Source organism: Hemibagrus wyckioides, linkage group LG01, assembly GCF_019097595.1.
Source record: "Hemibagrus wyckioides isolate EC202008001 linkage group LG01, SWU_Hwy_1.0, whole genome shotgun sequence".
Lineage (NCBI taxonomy): Eukaryota > Metazoa > Chordata > Actinopteri > Siluriformes > Bagridae > Hemibagrus > Hemibagrus wyckioides.
In genome coordinates this window covers 32570930-32588851 of record NC_080710.1, presented here as the reverse complement: position 1 = coordinate 32588851, position 17922 = coordinate 32570930, and the positions used below count along the sequence as shown (strand labels likewise).

General features: G+C 40.0%; 1 protein-coding gene across 3 annotated transcripts in view; it reads left to right on the top strand.

Annotated features, from left to right (window-relative positions):
- The first annotated feature begins 2297 nt into the window (after positions 1 to 2297).
- The window catches only part of arhgap29a (Rho GTPase activating protein 29a), a 60056-nt gene continuing 44431 nt past the window's right edge, over positions 2298 to 17922 (top strand). For 2 of the 3 annotated variants that reach the window (XM_058390836.1, XM_058390830.1), the window contains exons 1-2: positions 2298 to 2447; positions 3812 to 4152. In XM_058390836.1, the coding sequence (XP_058246819.1) occupies positions 3906 to 4152 (247 nt within the window). In that variant the 5' untranslated portion in view covers positions 2298 to 2447; positions 3812 to 3905. Of the gene's footprint in view, positions 2448 to 3811; positions 4153 to 12533; positions 12730 to 17922 lie in introns of those variants that run through there. The other variant, XM_058390846.1, reaches the window with a different exon arrangement.

Sequence of the window (17922 nt, the reverse complement as noted above, 5' to 3'; positions counted from 1 at the left end):
GGTGATAGATATTATTTCATTAATTACTTTGTTTTCATTTTTTTTTCTTTTTCTTAGTAAATTTTCCATATGATATTGTGAATTCCCTTATTTCAAATGTTGTTTGTTCCCATAACTTCCCATAAGTTTGAATCAAAGAAGCCTGCTGCCAATACTTAACAATTATATTCTTAATTTGGTCACAAAATTTATCTTGATTCAATAGACTATTATTTAACTTCCAATATCCTCTCTTAACTCTACCTGATTGACACACTAAGACATTAATTTTAATAAATATGCCTTTGTGATCTGTTAAAACTGATGGTTCTATAGTAACAAGTTTAACTTTCTCTTTCATATGTTCTGTAATAAGCCAAAAATCAATACGTGATTGTTGAGACCTGTCCCTATTACTCCATGTATACAAAAGCAATTGTGGATTTTTACATCTCCATATGTCAATTATGTTCAGTCGTAAACGAACATTGTTTAATTCACATGCCGTATTGTCAGTTCTAGGTGGCCATCGATCTTGTTTTCCATCAAACACTGTATTAAAGTCACCACCCAAATCACTTCTGCAGAGGGAAATTTTGAACGTAACTGATTAATATGGCCTTCAATATCTTGAAGGATTAACTCATTTGTTTTTTAATTACTGGTGGCATATATATTTATTATAATAATTTTAACTTGGTTTATATCAATAAGTAGAGCGATCCAATGACCTTGATTATCTGCTTTGTGATTTAGAACTTTCCCTGAAAACCTGTCCTTTAAAATGGCGACATCTGCTGTTCTATTTGAGGCACCAAAAGTGAACCAAATGTCAGACCCCCACTGATTCTTCCAGAAAGCACACACACACACTTGTCTGCGGATTGAAGAACGCGCTGAAAGACGGGGAGGAGCCGAAGTCTGCCGCCGTTTTATAAAATTTAAAGGAGACTGAGGAGATCACCAATGTGTGTAGAATTTATGGACAATCACAGAATTTTAGGAGGGCTGAGTAGAAAATGGCATAGCGCCCATGGTGGCATCATAATGGTGGTATAGATGTGGATTAATTCAGGAAGGACACCAGTGAAGGCCTAGGTGTGAAATGCACGGCCCACCACTGCTACTGAAGGAATGTTCTCTGGTCAGTTGAAGCATAACATGATCAGTTTGTTCATAATGGTCAGTGGTATGTATGGAGGAAAAAAAGCAGATCCCAGCTGTGAAGCATGAGGGTGGCAGCATCATGTTATGGAAAATGCTTTGAGCTTTGAATCTCAAGACAGGACAATGATCTTAAAACAAACTCCAAAGCTGTGACAAAATGGCTTAGAGACAACAAAGGAAATTTTTGGCCTGACCATCACAAAGCCCTGACCTGAATCCTATAGTAAGTTTGTGGACAGAACTGAAAGGCGTGTCTGATTGATGAGGCCCACAAACCTGACTGAGTTACGCCACCTAATGTCAGGAGGAACGAGAAACGAAATGCAGCACAGGTGTCCTGAGGAACTTGTGGAAGTCTACATCAAGAGTTTGAGTCAAGTTATACAGCAACAAGAGCAAATACTAATGAAGCGCGTGACAATAATAAATCAGTCTTCAGTGATTATAATCTTCAGTGCAATACCCTCCTTCACCACTAGATGTCTCTCCAATTCTCTTTAAAATCGCCTGGAATCGCCTTGCTCTGATTTCTTTCTGTTTAATAACGCTCTAAATTCTAAATAATGCTCTTAATGAAGAATTGGCGTCATTATCAGTCACGAGTAATAATCTCACAGTGACGTAATTGATTTCCCTCCGCTGTCCATGCTTAAGAAATAATTAACACTGTTACCTGCAGAGGAGGAGCGAGATAACCACGCCCCCCCCCCGTATTACAGGTATCGTGGTATCATGGTATCGCATTACAGCTGGCAAAACGGGGCGGAGTTTGCTCGTTATTACATTAGATTTCTATTAAAATTAAATAGTTCACCAGAATCAGTGTTATTTATTACTGTTATACTGCTTAATTAAATTAAATCATTATTTAATTATTAAATTAAATATTAATAAATATTTATAGACTTATCATAGAGTTAAAAAATAATTCAGTGTCAGAATTATTTTTAACTCTATGATAAGTCTATAAATATTTATTCTGAATAGTGAACATGTGACTCTACACATTTGTTGAAGTCTTCACTCAAGACGATTTATTCTTCTTCACACACAGGAGGAGTCTTTGCGTTGGAGGGGCGTGGTCATATTTGAGAAGAGGCGGAGTCTGAGCAGAGTGTGGATGGTTGAGGGGGCGGGGTTTGTGAGTCGTGGTGCGGGTTAATGTGAGAGATAGTGGAGACTGGAGGGACTCTCTCTCTCTCTCTCTCTCTCTTTCTCTCTCTCTCTCTCAGTCTTTCTCTGTGGATTACCGCTACATTGTTTTCCTTCTCGGACTCAGGAATGTTTCGCACGTTTCACACGTGAGTATTTCTACACGCATTTCTTTTAAAGCAGCTCTTTGTAATTCTATGGGAGAAATAAAATAGCGAATGCGATTAAATGCGACTAGTTTAGAAGTGACAGAACTTTTTGCATTGAACAGATCAGGACCAGCCGGAGACCCTGAGCCACTTTTCTGCTTTATTATTATTTATTACTCAGAAAGCCTGGAGCTTTATACACACTTCCCATTGCTGTGTTTTTTTCCAAGAAACGATTCAAATCTAGGAAAAGGAGGAATGTGATAAGACAGTGTACACAGCTGTAATGTGGAATAACTGGACTCTGGAGACTCCACTGTCCTGTACATGTACAGAGAGTTCATATTAATGCATCGCATTTTATTATTTGAGAAATGGTTAGTGCAGTTTTAACTCGTTTTGCTTAATTCGGATTAAAATGTTTACACTGTCCTACACCACAATTACCGGGTCTGGCTATGATTTGTGTGTATTTTGTGTTGTTAAAACTATTTTGTTAATTAATGTTATGGATGTTGATGTAAAAAAAAGATGTTTGATGCAAAATAATAATTAGATACTAGATTGGAATAAACAGTAATCTATTAACTTAGAATATCTCTTTCTGTCAATTCTGTCAATTTCATTAGGTGTGAAAATGTAATCGAATCATTAATAAACTCAGTGTATATGACTTGAGCACTTTATTCTGTATATTTATAGTAAACTATAGTAAATATACTATAGTAACTTATAGTATATTAATATTTTCCCCCTTCCAAATGGCTTATCCACATTTATCACTAACTGCCTTCTATATTTTTGTGTAAAAATCTTGTTATTAAATGTTAAATTTTGAGATTTGTGTATATCGTTGCACAACACAACCAATCAGTTTCACCTTGAGCATCGTCTCAGCTGGATCTTAGGATCTGGGTCAGTGATAGATTTTCTATTAAAAGTCTGGTTTCTGAATTCAAGTCATACGTTAAGCTAGCGGATCTTACCTCATCTCTTGGAAGCACTGGGTTTGGGTATGATGGAAGCACAGTTTCTGTGAAGATTTAACAACTAAATGCAGTACAATGTTAAGACCATCTTAGCTAGGGGAGAGAGAGAGAGAGAGAGAGAGAGAAAGTTTTTAGGTTCAGAATTAAAAAATAAAAAATTAAAGAATAAAATTAAAGAATAAAATAATGGACTGGTCTTAACATCTGGCTAAACTTTAAAACTGTTCCATAACTCATTGAGGACTGGGGTATTTCAGAGACCTGTACAAGGTTAAGTGTTGTTTCTGTTCAAGCAAGCTTCAAGCAGTATGGGTGTGTGTCCAGGCCCGGTTCTGAAGAGCATGAGTGTATGTGTAATACCTGTTCTGTTTCCAGGAACCTCCACCGCCGCTAGGACGTGTGTGGAATCTGATTCAATCTAAGCGAGTTTGCAGTTTCGCTCGTTCAAAACGAGCTGGCTGTGGCTGGGATGTTTGCCGGCGGGATGCTGCAGCAAAGCAGCCTGGGAAACAAGCGCTCAGGTGTGGGCATTACACGGATCTCCAGCTCACACTTCTTTCCCCCGGGTCCTGGATCGGGTTCCAGAGCTGGCTCGATTAAGAGTGACTCACTGAGCTCGATCAGCTCCGACCCGGAATACATCATGCAGCTGGTCAGCGATGTACGCAAATTCGCCGATGTGCTGCTTCACCTCAAGGAAGCCTTTAACTCCAAAGGTGAGCTGATGTATGCAGAATTTCACTGTTTTTTTTACAAGTTCTCAATGGCAAACGTATTGCTGCAATGTTTCTATAGTTATAATAACAGTTTAAAGCTGTCAGTTCAGAAGTTATTAGTGTGGCTGAATCTCCAACGTCCTCATTGATGAAGATGGGTTGAAGCTCCAAATTTCTAACTCCAAAAATGTAAACAATAGTCAAACCCTCATAGTTCTTAGCTCCACTGCTATAACTAATTCAATCTAAGCACAGAAGAGCCTATTTCTAATGTTATAACAATGTTATAATAACGGTGCTTGAAGTTCAGATTCTTGCTTGCAGGGTTGTAATAATGTACCCTAGTGTTCTCAGTCTCAGAGCTTTCACAATGCTTGAACACTCAAAGTTCTGTAATTGTGGAGACTCCAGCATTCTCTGTCACAAAGCTGATTGGATCCTTAATGTCCATCCAAAAGTAATTACAGTTCTTGATCCAACATTCTCATTTCTAAAGTTAGAATAAGGGTTTTACCTCCAAAATTATGGGTCCCAAAGATTGGACAGTGGTTGCAGCACTAAAGTTCTTTGACCCAAACTTTGGTTGAACCCTCAGTGTTCTCAATCTGAAAGTAATTACAATAGTTATAGATCTGAAGTTCTTATTTCTGATGTTATAGCAATGGTTGTAGTTCAGGTTCTTCTAATAATATCTGGACCCCATAGTTCAGTCAGCTTTCACAGTTACTAAGGCATCAGAGTCATTAGAATGGTCAAGCCTCGCATAACCTCAAAGTTCTCACTGAGGTTGAGCCCTCAGAGTTCTCAGTCCAGAATTCTTACAGAATTGTTCTCATTTCAAGTTGATAGCGATGGTTGTTATTGGTCTCAACACTAACAACTGGTTGGACCCCCAGTGTTCTCAGTCTCAGTATTCACAGTGGCTGAACCTTGTGGCTGAATTCTTAAAAACCTCTGCCTCAAAGTTATCCTAATGGTTGAGACATCAGATTTCTCCATCCTAAAAGTATAAAATTGGTATTGTTCTCAGTCAGCAGGTTTTCATTTTGGCTAAACCCTCAACATGAACAGAGTGGGCAATTCCACAATATCCTCAACCTCACAGTTATAATGAGGGTTGAGCCATCAAAACCATCAAAGTTCTCAATCCTAAAGCTAGAAATTGGTTGAACCACCAATGTTCTCAGTGTAAAAGCAAGGCTAAACAATGGTTGATGAGCCATAATTCCAAGTATCCAAAACATAACAATGGTGGTAGCTTCAAAGCAAGTGGTCCCAAAGCTCTAACAGTGGTTGGACCCCCAATTATCTCATTTGGTTACAACACAATACATTTAACACAGTTTACAACCTATACATCACAAACAACACAACACAATTAGCATCCTAATATCCAATACTTAAGGGTTGAGCCCCTTAAAAGTTCTCAGACCCAAAGATAGAACATTGGTTGAACCCTAAAGTAATCAAGTGGTTACAGTGTTTAAAGATTCAAAAGTTCTCATTTCTGAAGTTAAAACAAAACCCTACTTTCCCTGCCCTGAATCTAGTTGAACCCCAAAAGTCACCAGTCTGAAAGTAATTACAGTGGTCGATGATCCAAAGCTCTCATTTCTGAAGTAAGAACAATGGTGCTAGCTCCAAAATGCTTGAAAGTTTTCACGGCGGCTAACTCTCAAAGTGATTACAGTGGTCAAACCCCTGAAGTCCTCACTTTCCAAAAGCTGTAATAAGGGCTGAGTGAATAAAATTCTCAGTCCTAAAGCTTAAAAAGTTGCTTGAACCCCTATTGTTCTTACACTGAAGGTATTTACGATGCTGGAAGATCCTGAAGTTCTTATTTGTGAAGTTATAGTAATGCGTGTAGCACAAAAATAATTCTTGATGGTTAAACCCCATTGTTATTACAGTGGTCAGATTACTAAAGTCCTCACTCTGACAGTTATTATAAGGTTTAAAACTATACCAAAGTCATGTTCTAGCAGATCTTGTCCTGTAAGTTTATTTTGTGCAATTCTGAAGGAAGGCTAAGCAAAGTTCAGTACAACCTATTTCTTTCTACAGAATTGCATGTTGGACTCAGTTGTGATGTGTTTAACTCTCAGGTCAGGCCACATGTGTTTGCTTTGTCCGCTCGGTCACTAACCTGCTGTATCTGTGGCTGCTTTGTGGGCAAATTTCAGATCCTGAGAAGGTTATTCAAACCATTCTGAAATAACATGATACTGAAGATTTCGCTGATCATTTTATTTGGTTGTTCTTTTCTTTTTCTTTGTAATGATGTTTCTTATTATCAATACTATAAGCAAGCTTGATTTATAGGTTGGCTTGGGCTTTGGCGAGGTTTGAGGTTTTTCTTTAAGCTTTATTTAGAGAAAGGGAATAAGACAGATGGAAAGAGGAGTGGAAGTTGTATGTCTAAGGCCCAGAGAGCCACTTTTAACCCTCTACACTTGGTTTAAGTCTTTTTGGATAAAAGCGCCCTACAAGTAAAAATGTAGACAGGGAAATACGGAGAACGGAGGCACGGTTCTAGCCAGGGGAACACCAATTCTCTTCTCCATACAGCTCTTTAAAGCTCCATATAAAGCTATAGGCTAAGCCAGGCTCAGGAGTAGATTTTGGCATTGTGATGAATTACTCTCAGGGGGAAAACGGGGCACGAAAGGCATCTGATCTCGATATTTAAATAGTGAATTCCTGCATTGTGGGAGTACTCAGCGTGAAAAAAAGACTGGAGAATACTACACTAGTCCATAATTAAATACCTTTTTTTTTCTCCACTCCTTTTGCTAATCTCAAGCGAAGCGTTTGAAAACCTTTGGAGAAATGATGAAAGAGTGAGGGAAGATTAAGAGGGCGGCTGCTCTTGCGTGTGTGATTACTGCATTCCGGGTCCTGTGTGGTTCAGCTCGGCTTGGATCGGACCCAGCTCGCTGAACCTGACCCGAATCCACCTCTGCTCTTAACCCTGTGCTGGTTCTGTGAATCCACAACCATCTTTAACTAGCCAAAGAATAGCGGTATTTTGTTGTTACCATGATGTTTTGCTCAGATTCTTCACTTCCTGTGTGTTTGGGGTCTCAGGGACTCTGCAGCAGAGATATATTTACTAATTATTTTCCCATAGAATGACGTGAGGATGGAGTCTGAACACTTGTACGCATGAGTAAACATGGACAAATTTAGATTTGGCTTAGTTTTATTCTGAAATGTATCCTGGATAGAAATGTCCGAGTCTCAGTTTGACCCCAGTGAGGGCTGCAAACAACGTCTAAGTGTGAAATTTTAAATATTTAAAAAAAAATTTTTGGGAAAGATTTTACATATTTAATGTATTCGTATTGTCGGTGACTTCCAAAACACTAAAACCTGTGTATTACATCACAGTGCTGTCGAATCCTCAGTTCTGATTGGTTGGTTCAGTTTCTAGCACAGAAAAGCAGATGACTGGTTTAGATGTTTCTCACTCTCATTGTTTCTGTAGTAACAGCACCTTCACTGGCTTCATAGAAGCTTTGTGGAAGGAGTCTCCGGTTTCAGCGCTTTTCAGAGGTTTTCAGAACACTTTCTCGGCCACACGACACGCTGCAGTTTTTTTGTCTTGTTAGCTTGAAGAGAGCTTTATGAGGTCATTGATGGGATGACTGTTTATACCTGCTATAACATAAGTGACAGCAGGAAGTAATTGAATGTTGCAGAGAAAATGTTTAGCTAAATTTCTGTATTATAAGAAGAATTAAACACATGCTGTTACAGGAAAATAATCGAGTCAGTCTGCGTCATTACACTAGCCTCTTTCACTTTGAAAGCTCCACCTGCAAGGGGATTTATTCCTTTCCTTTCCTGATTCTGTTTTCTTTTGCAAAAATCATCTATCGCATGCTTCCTCTTTTAGTGGAAGTGTTAAGTGGTTCACTTTGACCTCAGCTAAAGCTAAGGGTTAAACCCGGTGGTGTTGGTGCTGATGCCCAGTCGGAGTCAGGAGGAATGTTGTCTTTTGTTGGTGGTGCTTGACCCCGCTCGGCCTGGAGAGCAGTTTGGAGAGCTAGCTGTGTGTGACCGCTACTTCTCACCGCGAGTGTTGATGCATTCCTCCACCCACTCCTTCTCTCTCTCTCTCTCTCTCTCTCTCTCTCTCTCTCTGTGAAATAAAGGGACAGCCCAGGATTTTTCACATAGTCTGAATATTTCTAAACATTTCCCTCCTCCAAGACTGCTTAACCATAACTCATTTTTTTACCCCCTCGGGTTAACATTTGTCTTTTGCGAACTAATGATTACACGGACACGAAAGTATGATTCATGGAGCATCATTACATAAAAAAAAAGAAAGACAGTAATAGAGTAACTTGGCACACTCTGAGTCAACGTTTTCTGTTTTCGTTTCTTTGTGAGCTTTCTAAACACAGGAAAGGGCAAGTTTAGGGGAAAAAAGGAGGCTAATTGGCCTTCAGGAAGAGAAACTCTACTCTGCGCTGTACTGGGTAGTGGATTACAGCCTCAGAGCCAGCTTTATCTCAGGGTCAGTGCTGAAATAAAGACTAATTCCTTGAAGAATGAACCATGCCGATGATCCATGCCACCGGACTTAACCTCGCTCTGTTCGCTCAGACGAGAGCTGTGATTTGGAGGTTCTGCGTCGGATCAGGTGAAGATAGGTGAGCGGGTTCTCCAGGGCAGGTAAAAAGATGCATGTAGGCCCAAGTTAGCATTAGCGTTAGACTGATCACTGTCAGAAACTAGCATGGATGTACTTCCTGTCAGCAGACGGAGGGAAAAACACACACAGTTTGTTACTGTACATAGAAGATTTGTCCATGCTCAAGTAATAATAAAGAGCTGAAATAAACATGATGTGAATATAAAATTCACAGTTAGCGTTAAATTTGAATATTTTTCACTCTTGAATAGTTGAGTTTGATTGATACTTTTCATTTTCATTCAAGAAGATCTTTGGCTCTGTGTCTTTGCTTTGAATTGAGGAAGATTTGACACCTTCTTCCTGAAGGTTTCTCACTACTTTCTCCACCTGGTTCCTGTCAGCTAACTTCAGGTTCAAAATGTCTCTTTAAAATCCCAATCTAAGAACATCACAGGTGCTGGATCTGCGTGGACAGCCCATGACCTAGGGGACTGCTGTGGATAGAACCACTTTGAGATTATCTCTGAGTCTTTGGGCTGCCGTTGCATCAGTCAGGAAGGAAGGAATTGGTGCTAAGTCTATGATGAACTCGGAAACTGTGCTGGACTATCGGTTCCTCAACCAGTTCCATGGTTGCACAATTCATGGACTATGGACTGAAGAGGGGACATTGTGAGCATTTGCATTGTTTGCTGTCTGGGAATGGGTTTCCTTCTTCTCATCTCAAGAGGTTTCTCTTTGTCATTGTCACCTCAGGCTTGCTCATTGGGGATGGATTTTGAACTTTAATTGGATGCACTTAAAACTTTAGCATTTTTTCTATATTTCTATACTTCTGTAAAGCTGCTTTAAGACAATGTCCATTGTTAAAAGCGCTATAGAAATGAAATGAAATTGAACTGAATTGAATCATCCGTCCTGGACTGAACTGTTCATTCGAACTTCCTGGATTCTGTGATTTAAATAGAACTGAATGATTGATGTTTCTGGTTCAGGATCTGCGGGTGAACATCACAACACAGATCCTTATCCTAAGCTTCCTGAAAATTTCTCCATCATGTCACTGTGTTGGACGGAGTTGAGGAGACGTCGAGTCTATACCGCTCAAATTTGGTGAAACTGGAGGAGGAGGCATAGAAAGAGCTGGCGGTGTTTTTTTTTTTTTTTTTTCTCATCTCAGTGCTGACGCTCAGTGTGAGATGGTTAGAGAACATGGATAAACTCTGTAGTGGCTGTAAAAAGTGAGGCCATTTTTTGCCAGATGTGTGATTAAAAAAAACAAAAAAAAACATGTTGTTTTTGTAGGGTAAGGGATTTGTCTGATTGGTTGCATATTTGAAGCGCTTTGTTTAAACTTTTGGTGTAAACTCCTCACAGCTTCAGGCTCTTGGGTTGAGTCCTGAGGTTCCTGTTGAGTTCTGCATGTTTTCCCAGGGTTCTCACCATCTCATCCACTTGAGGTCTCCTGCTCAACTCTTGTAAACCATGTTTATTCGTGTTAAATTGTGATTTTTCTCAACCTCAGATATTCCATAAGGGACTTTTTTCAGGCTAGAAGCTTCAAGATCTTGGAGGTTGAAATCCATATCAAAAGTCAGTTTTATGTAGGGAAAAAGGGAAAATTGTGACACTGTGAGTTTTTGGAGCAAGATATAATCACTTTAAACATGATTCAGTTTGATCCTGAGTTCACGACACTGTTGTGGAATTTCATGTTCTCTTGGTTTCCCACGGGTTTCCTCCAGGTTCCTCGCACCTCCCAGGTGAAGCAGAGGCTCTGAATTGCCTCAGGTGTGAATGAGTGTGTGAAAGTTTGGTTTGTACGCGTCAGGTCTCTGGTTTTCCCAGGATACTCCACATCCACCACAAACCTGACCAGGATCAAGCACTTAATGAAGATGAATGTAAGTAAACCACAGTAATCATGTGTAAGCTGTGGAGCTTACACTCCCAGAACTTCCAGGAAGCTACAATATTTGGTCTGCTCAGATCTGTTTTTAGATACATCTTATTTATTAATGTCCCTCACAGGGAACTGAAGGTGTCACAGCAGCATGATGGGAAGAATAGTGAGATAAAAAATCAGATGAAGGGCAGTGAGGGTTGCCAGTGATGTGTTTTTTTTACACTTAATTAGAATACTTTTAAACCAGTGTTGTGAGTTGAAAAAACAAGCTCCGCGCTGGAAGGTTTTTGAGCCGAGATCTTGCAAATATCTGGAATTAAATGTAATTAAATATAGGCTTTGAAAAACAAAGCAGAAGGCAGCATCAGTAATGTACAGAATCATTTCTCTTCTAGTTTATATGATTTGGAAAAGGATATGTGGGATTATAGAGTAATGTTCCTACTAGCAGGAGATGATATAAAAAAAATGGGTCTCCACGTGGAGCTGGAAATTCTCGCTGAGACCTGGCAACCCTAATGGCAGAGTTCATTTTACAGAATGAAGAGCAGCAGTGTGATATATACATAGATAATATGATCAAATGATAATAATAATAATAATAATAATAATAATAATCAAATCTCAGAATTTTAAAAAATGCTTAAACATTGCTTCTTACTTTCTATACGTGAAGTCGGCATTCCCAATAAACAGTGGGAAAAATTTTAACCTTGTGTCTTCAATACTATATGAGGTATAGAGGTTTTATATCTCTAAGTGGGCGTGGCCTTAACTTTCCTGTAAGATTCAGGAGTAAAGAAAAATTTCCATATTTCCATAAATGGTTATTTTTGAACAGTTCGTGTTAGACTCATGACACGTTCAGGAACTTCTGTTTAATACAGGAATTGTTTAACTTCTAAAAAAAAATTAAAATGAAACGAGATATTCTGTTTTTTTTCTTTTTTCAATAAAATTAGAGCCACGCCCCCTTTTTTAAAACCTCAACAATGAACCACGGAAAACGAAAGCAGATACGAGGCTGAAATTCAGCCGAATGTTTACTGATAACAGTGATGTAACTGTGACACGGATGTGAGCTGGTCAGTCAGGAAGTTTCCTGTGATTTCCCCTCAGATAAAGTATATTATACCGCCGCGTTCGGGCAGCGCTGAGGCATTTAACATGTCACACGGACTTGTTTTTCTCGTATAATCCAGACGGTGGTTATATGGACGCTGCAGGTTCTGGGTCAGTGAGCAGCAGTTAACTGGAAGCTCCAACAACAGGCTGTTGTAAATCAGAGGCAGTGCTGTGATTGAAAGTGATTTAAACCCCATTCACTTTATGAGTTTATTGTCTCGGCAGTGCGCAGCCACAGAAAGAAAAACCCTGCCGTTCATTCAGGGGCGCGGAGAATACGGCGAGCGACAGGCACTTCAATCCGCCGTACACTCCTACAACAATGAGTGATATCTGCTTGGGAATCGTGAGTCTTAAAAACCCCAGCTCTGCTATTCAGACCTGCTGATGTGAGCCTGAAGCTCTTTTGTCTCCGTGATCATCTCCGGTGTTTTTGTTCCTCCAGAACAGAACTGGCAGAAATTGGCGCGAGCCTCACTTTCCCATGTAAGAATAGCAGTGAGTTTTGAGATCTATGATCTCCCGGGAGACTTGCAGCCAGCTCTGAGAGGCAATCGTTCCTTTTCTTTTCTTTTTCCTTTTTTTTTTTTTTGTCGTGATGTCACCTTAAATGGCAATTTAGTGTTCGGTGCTCTCTCCAGTTTCCAGACCTAAAGTGGAGCTGGAGTTCAACCTGTTTTCTGGATTAAAAAAAAACAGACGCTCGGATCGTCCGGCGTGACGGCTCGGGTGTAGCGTAGAGACGTCTCTGTTAATGATGTCCACACAATGCTGGAGGGTTTGTCAACTTCACACAGGTCGTGACCCTGTCCAGGAGCAGCAGCGTGCGAGAGACATGCCAGTAATTGGATTGGATTATTTTGGGGTGCTCCGTGCCTGGGGACGCTGAACGCGCTCGGAGGTCTGTTTTGTGTGTGTGTGTGTGTGTGTGTTTTCTATACAGTTTGCTCAAAGCTCTTTAGAAAAGCTTGCATATTTACCAGAGTGGGATTTCTGAGATGTCAGACAGAATGATGTTTTTTTTCTGCTTGTGTTTTTGGTGTTCTGTCCAATTATGGTCAAATTAGAAGCGAGTAGTTTTGACCTCTTTGCAGCCACGCCTCCAGTAGCGCTAATAAACGCCAAATAAACGTCAGCTGTCCTCGTAAAACTCTTGCTGTGTGCATGAGAGGGACTCAGCAAGAAAATTCTTCAGCTCGCTGAAACTTTGTTGATTTTCTGTTGATTTGAAGCGGATGCCTTCAGAGTGACTCCATGGTGTGATGGAGCTACTGGAGTTACTGCTACTGCTGTGTACTTTTCCTTTTAGGATGAGGTCAAATCTCGTCTTTGCTTACGTCACTTTACGTAACAGCAGCCTCTCTTTTTTCTCTTCAGACAGAAAACCTCAGATTGATGTGAACCAGAAGAAACCCGAAAGTGTAACATAGTGAAATATAAAGTTAAAGCATTACCTCTGACACTGGAGACTCCTTCCATACACGTTAGATACACACCTTTATTCTAACAGAGAACATCACTACATCAACCGTTTATGTGCTTTATAATTCCATGTGAATGAGCTGTTGCTGTAGAAACTATTCTTCTTCTTATTATTATTATAAATCTGTGCTGGGCGGATGCACTACTCGTAGAGCTTTCTGACCAATCAGAAGAGAGAATTCCACAGGACTGTATAATCTCAGCAACAGAAGTATAATCTACATGTAAACCTTTGTGTCTGATTATTCTTCGCAGTCAGATTTGATTTAAATTAATCACGATAATGAGGATGATGCACAGGACACAAAATTCTTCTTCCTGTCTGTTTTTTTTTTAATTTCTGACATGAACAATGTTTAGAATGTTAGAAGGTGAAATCTAAGGCTAGCATGCGCTTCCACGTGTGTGGACGTAGATATTTCCTGGTAATGATTCATACGAGAAGAATCGCAGCATGTAAACAGAGCATGTGTGGAATTTGGATTGTTCTGAGAAACCACTCTGACCTTCACTTCATCTCACTCTCATGTCCTACACCGCTGATCATCAAGCTTCTCGGAGATGTTTGCATGTTCCTGTGAATCTGCAGTTCATCCTTCTCTCTGTCTGCGTATCGTCTCCTGGAGACCGTTCCTCCTAATCATCCTGGTCTGGAGGATCTCTGCGTCTGAGAGAACAGAGCCGTGTTTACGAAGAGAATCCCTCGTGCTCATGAGCAAGCCCAGACTTCCACAGGAACTATGTGTTGAATAAGCAAACCTCCATCATCCTCTCAGGCCTGAGCCTTAAACGTTGGAGAGATTATCCGGGAGGTGCACTTTATCAGAGCGAGGTGGAGTAGAGTCAGAGAGGTGGAAGGAAGGAAGGAAGGAAGGAAGTGATGAAGCTGGTGCCAGGAAATAATTTTTTTTAGTTTTTGCTGCTGAGACTTTGAAAAAAATCACAATTTTATACTGCAAATTAGTTGTAAACCATTATAAACCAGCGCTTCACTGAGGCTTTGTATTTTTATGTATTCACAGTTGAGTTGTCAGGTTGGTTGTACCATAAACAGCAGATCCCCAGCTCACAAACAAAACCTTTCACCCAGTCGCACGCTCTGGGATTCACTCACTGCTTCAGACCTGCTCAAGGTCTCCATCCTGGATCTCTGAAACTGTGGCGCATTAAAACTGCAGAATTCTTTAAATAATGCAGAACAGCCGTCTGTGCGTGGGTGCACTGCGTTATACAAAACACACTTACTCGTGCTGTAGTAACTGCTCCAAAGGGAAAAGCTTTAAAGGAATTGTTTGGCAAATGATTCCGAATCAGAATCAGAATCATTTGCATGTATTCAGGAATGTGCCCTGGTAAAATTAGTGTAACGTTAATGTAATGGACAAAATACCACACAAACAGTGCAATGTTACATACACATACACTACAACAAAACATACGACAACGTAGATTTAACGCAAACTGTACAAATTACACAATAAATACAAAAACGTTCACAATTGTGTAAAATGTTCATGTAGATCAATTTGCGGATTTATTTATTATATTTATTGATTTAATCTTATTTTATTTATTTATTCGTATCTTATTTCACACACTTTCTTGCACATGCTTCCTAAAAACATTTTAGAGTTCGTGTCACTTCCTGATCACAATTTTTCAGAACATCACATGATCACGTATCAGGATAGTTCAGTGTGCTGATAATACAACAAAAAAGCAGATAAAACTAAAAAAAAAGAAAAGAAAAAAGATTTAACCCTGAAAATTAGGATTGTTAATAATTATTAATAAATGTCAGGAGTCAGGAGAAACTTTTTGCATCTGCTGCTTCTATTAGTTTTTTGATGAGACTCTTAACGTCTCAGAAAAATGTACACTGTCGTTTATTAATTAATATTAATATTATTATAGTCAAAAGTCAAAGAAGCTTTATTGTCACTTCAACCATATATAGCTGATGCAGTACACAGTGAAGTGAAACAACGTTCCTCCTAGACCAGAGGTGCTACACAGAACAAAGACGCAGTGATGCAGACAAACATAGAGATAAACATAGAGATAAAACTAAACTATACTTCAGGTGCAATCTTTAGTAAAACTAGACATACAACAGAAGTGCACAGGATGACAAGACAAGACAGTGCAGACAAACAACATGTAGACCGACTCTGTGCAAAGGAACAGTGCAGACAGTGAGTGCAGATATTAAAGTAAACAGGATCAATATAAAGTGTAAAGTGTAATGTAAAGTGACATGCGTGCAAACAGGACAATTTGTGTGTGTGTGTGTGTGTGTGTATGTGTGTGTCCAGCACAGTATAGTTCTCTGTTGAAAGCAGTTCTCAGTTGTGTGTGTGTGTGTGTCCAGCACAGTTTAGATCTCTGTTAAGAACACAGTTCTCAGTTTTTGAGTGTGTGTTGTGTATGTGTGTAAAATACAGTCAAATATTAAGAATTCACTGTAATTTATTTTTTTGTATCTTTTCCGCATGTGTTCCAGTGCTTCATTCTGTTCTACTGTAACATTTATTCCCGTGTTCCGACTCGTTCTCGGTTCCCGCCTGTGGGACCTTGAGGAAAGTGTACATTTATCCGCTGTGTCAATATTGACCCTCTCTGTGTGACGGTACACAGCGCAGGCTCTCGGCTAATCGCAGCGATAGAGGTGGGAACAGCGCTCGTGTCCTCCTCACAGACGGCTTGTTTTTTTTCCTCCCTCCGTCCGTCCATCCCATCCCCCTCCTCTATCGCTCACATAGCCGGCATTCCTGTGGAACAAACGCTCACTTGTTGCTTTAGACTTCCACACCAGCAGCCCCTGGACTCAAAAAAATCTGAATCACGGAAACTGAGGACTCGATGAACATGTGAAACATTTTTTAGAGAACAGAGAGCACTTATGTGACTGATGTGTGCTGTGAACGCCGGGTTTGGGGGTTTTTAGTCAGGTTGTGTTTTTTTCCCCATGCAGGATCGACAGCGCAGCGTTGTTTAGTTTCGTGTTTAACTCCAAGGTCAAAAGACATCCGATTGTTAAGCCACTCATTCAGGAATCACCAGGTGCGAATCTAGATAAGGATTTTTATAAATGACTGAAGTCTAGATAACTGTTGCAAAGAAAGAGAGAGAGAACCAGTGATTAAGTTGAGATTATATTAGAATGAATTGCATTTATTTGCACTTATGTTGAATTTTCACCTCATAAACAACTCAAATCTTTTCCATTTCATCCCTGAAGAGTATAAAAGAGCCGGTCTGTTTACTGACCATCACACAGTTATGTAGAAATGCACAAATCTCAATATAAACCTGATATAAACTATTTTTATGACGTATCTCAGATCATAATATCCATCTGAAGCTCATCACCAGCTGTAAAAAAAAAAACCTGAACAGATGATAATCTTCCTAACAGCAGCAGGTTTCTTCAGCAGCTCATTTTCAGACATTTTGGTTTGAAGCTACTCAAACGTCCAGTAGAAACATCACTGGTTGCTATAACAATGTAAGATGAAGTTTTCAGACTAGGGGAATAATCTATGACCAGGTGGAGCTGCTGTTACAGCAGTGAGTGTTTTTCTCGAACAGAAGTTACAGCTTTATGTCTGGTACAAGGCACTGACACTGGAGACTCCTTCCATACGTTACATCAACATCTCCTTACAGAAAACATTCTTACTGAATAACTAATGTGAAATAATCGTGTGTTAACTTCAGATTGCAATCGTATATTATAAACATTACACTGGGTATATCTCAGAAATGTATAGATTCATAGCAGTTTTGAGATTCTAGCATCATAATGCATCATCCAGTTCGACTTCACCCCCCTGACGTGGGATCTGATATCTCCACTGTTCTCCTGTTCCTGCTTTACAATCGTTTCTACTGTACGCAGATAACCACAGCTTGAATTCCTATAATAGAAGTTTAATAGATCAGTCTAATCTCCAGATTAAACCGGAGATTAGACTATCTAATTTAACTATCCTGTTAAAGCTCAATTATTTTCTGATGAAACCTCCATTATGGCTTAAAGGAACCAGAAAGGTTGAACCTGCTAATTTAACAAGAATGCTTTGGAAAACGTCCCATCAAAGTGGAAGGCTCCATTAGCGAGGTCCGTAAGGGGGATTAGTCTCCTCCCTTGCTCCCAGGTCAACCCTGCTATGTGCCCCAGGCCGTCCTGCCCCTGGGGCTCAAATCTGACTGGCTAAATGAGATTTCCAGCCTCCCATTGTGAGGATATTTTGGGGGGTCTGTGTGGTCTTGTGGTATTTAAACGAGTTAAGGTCACATGGGGAGCGATCTCCTGGAGCCTTTCACATCCAGCGGTGACCCTAACAGATTTATAAAGCCCGGTCTGTTTTATGAGACGGAGGTGTGTGACGGTGGAGTGGAAATGGCGGGAAAGTTGATATAAAGTTGAATGGGTCAGGTGTACTAAAGTGTGAATGAAGTCCAGAACATAACCAGATCAGATGATATCTAGAGATCAGTGTTTGTTGAGGAGGAACTCGACGGCCGTGTCACTCAGTGGGATGTGCTATGAACAGCAGCACAGAAAGTCATTTGCATATCTTGCGCATCTCTTTCTGACCTTTTTGAG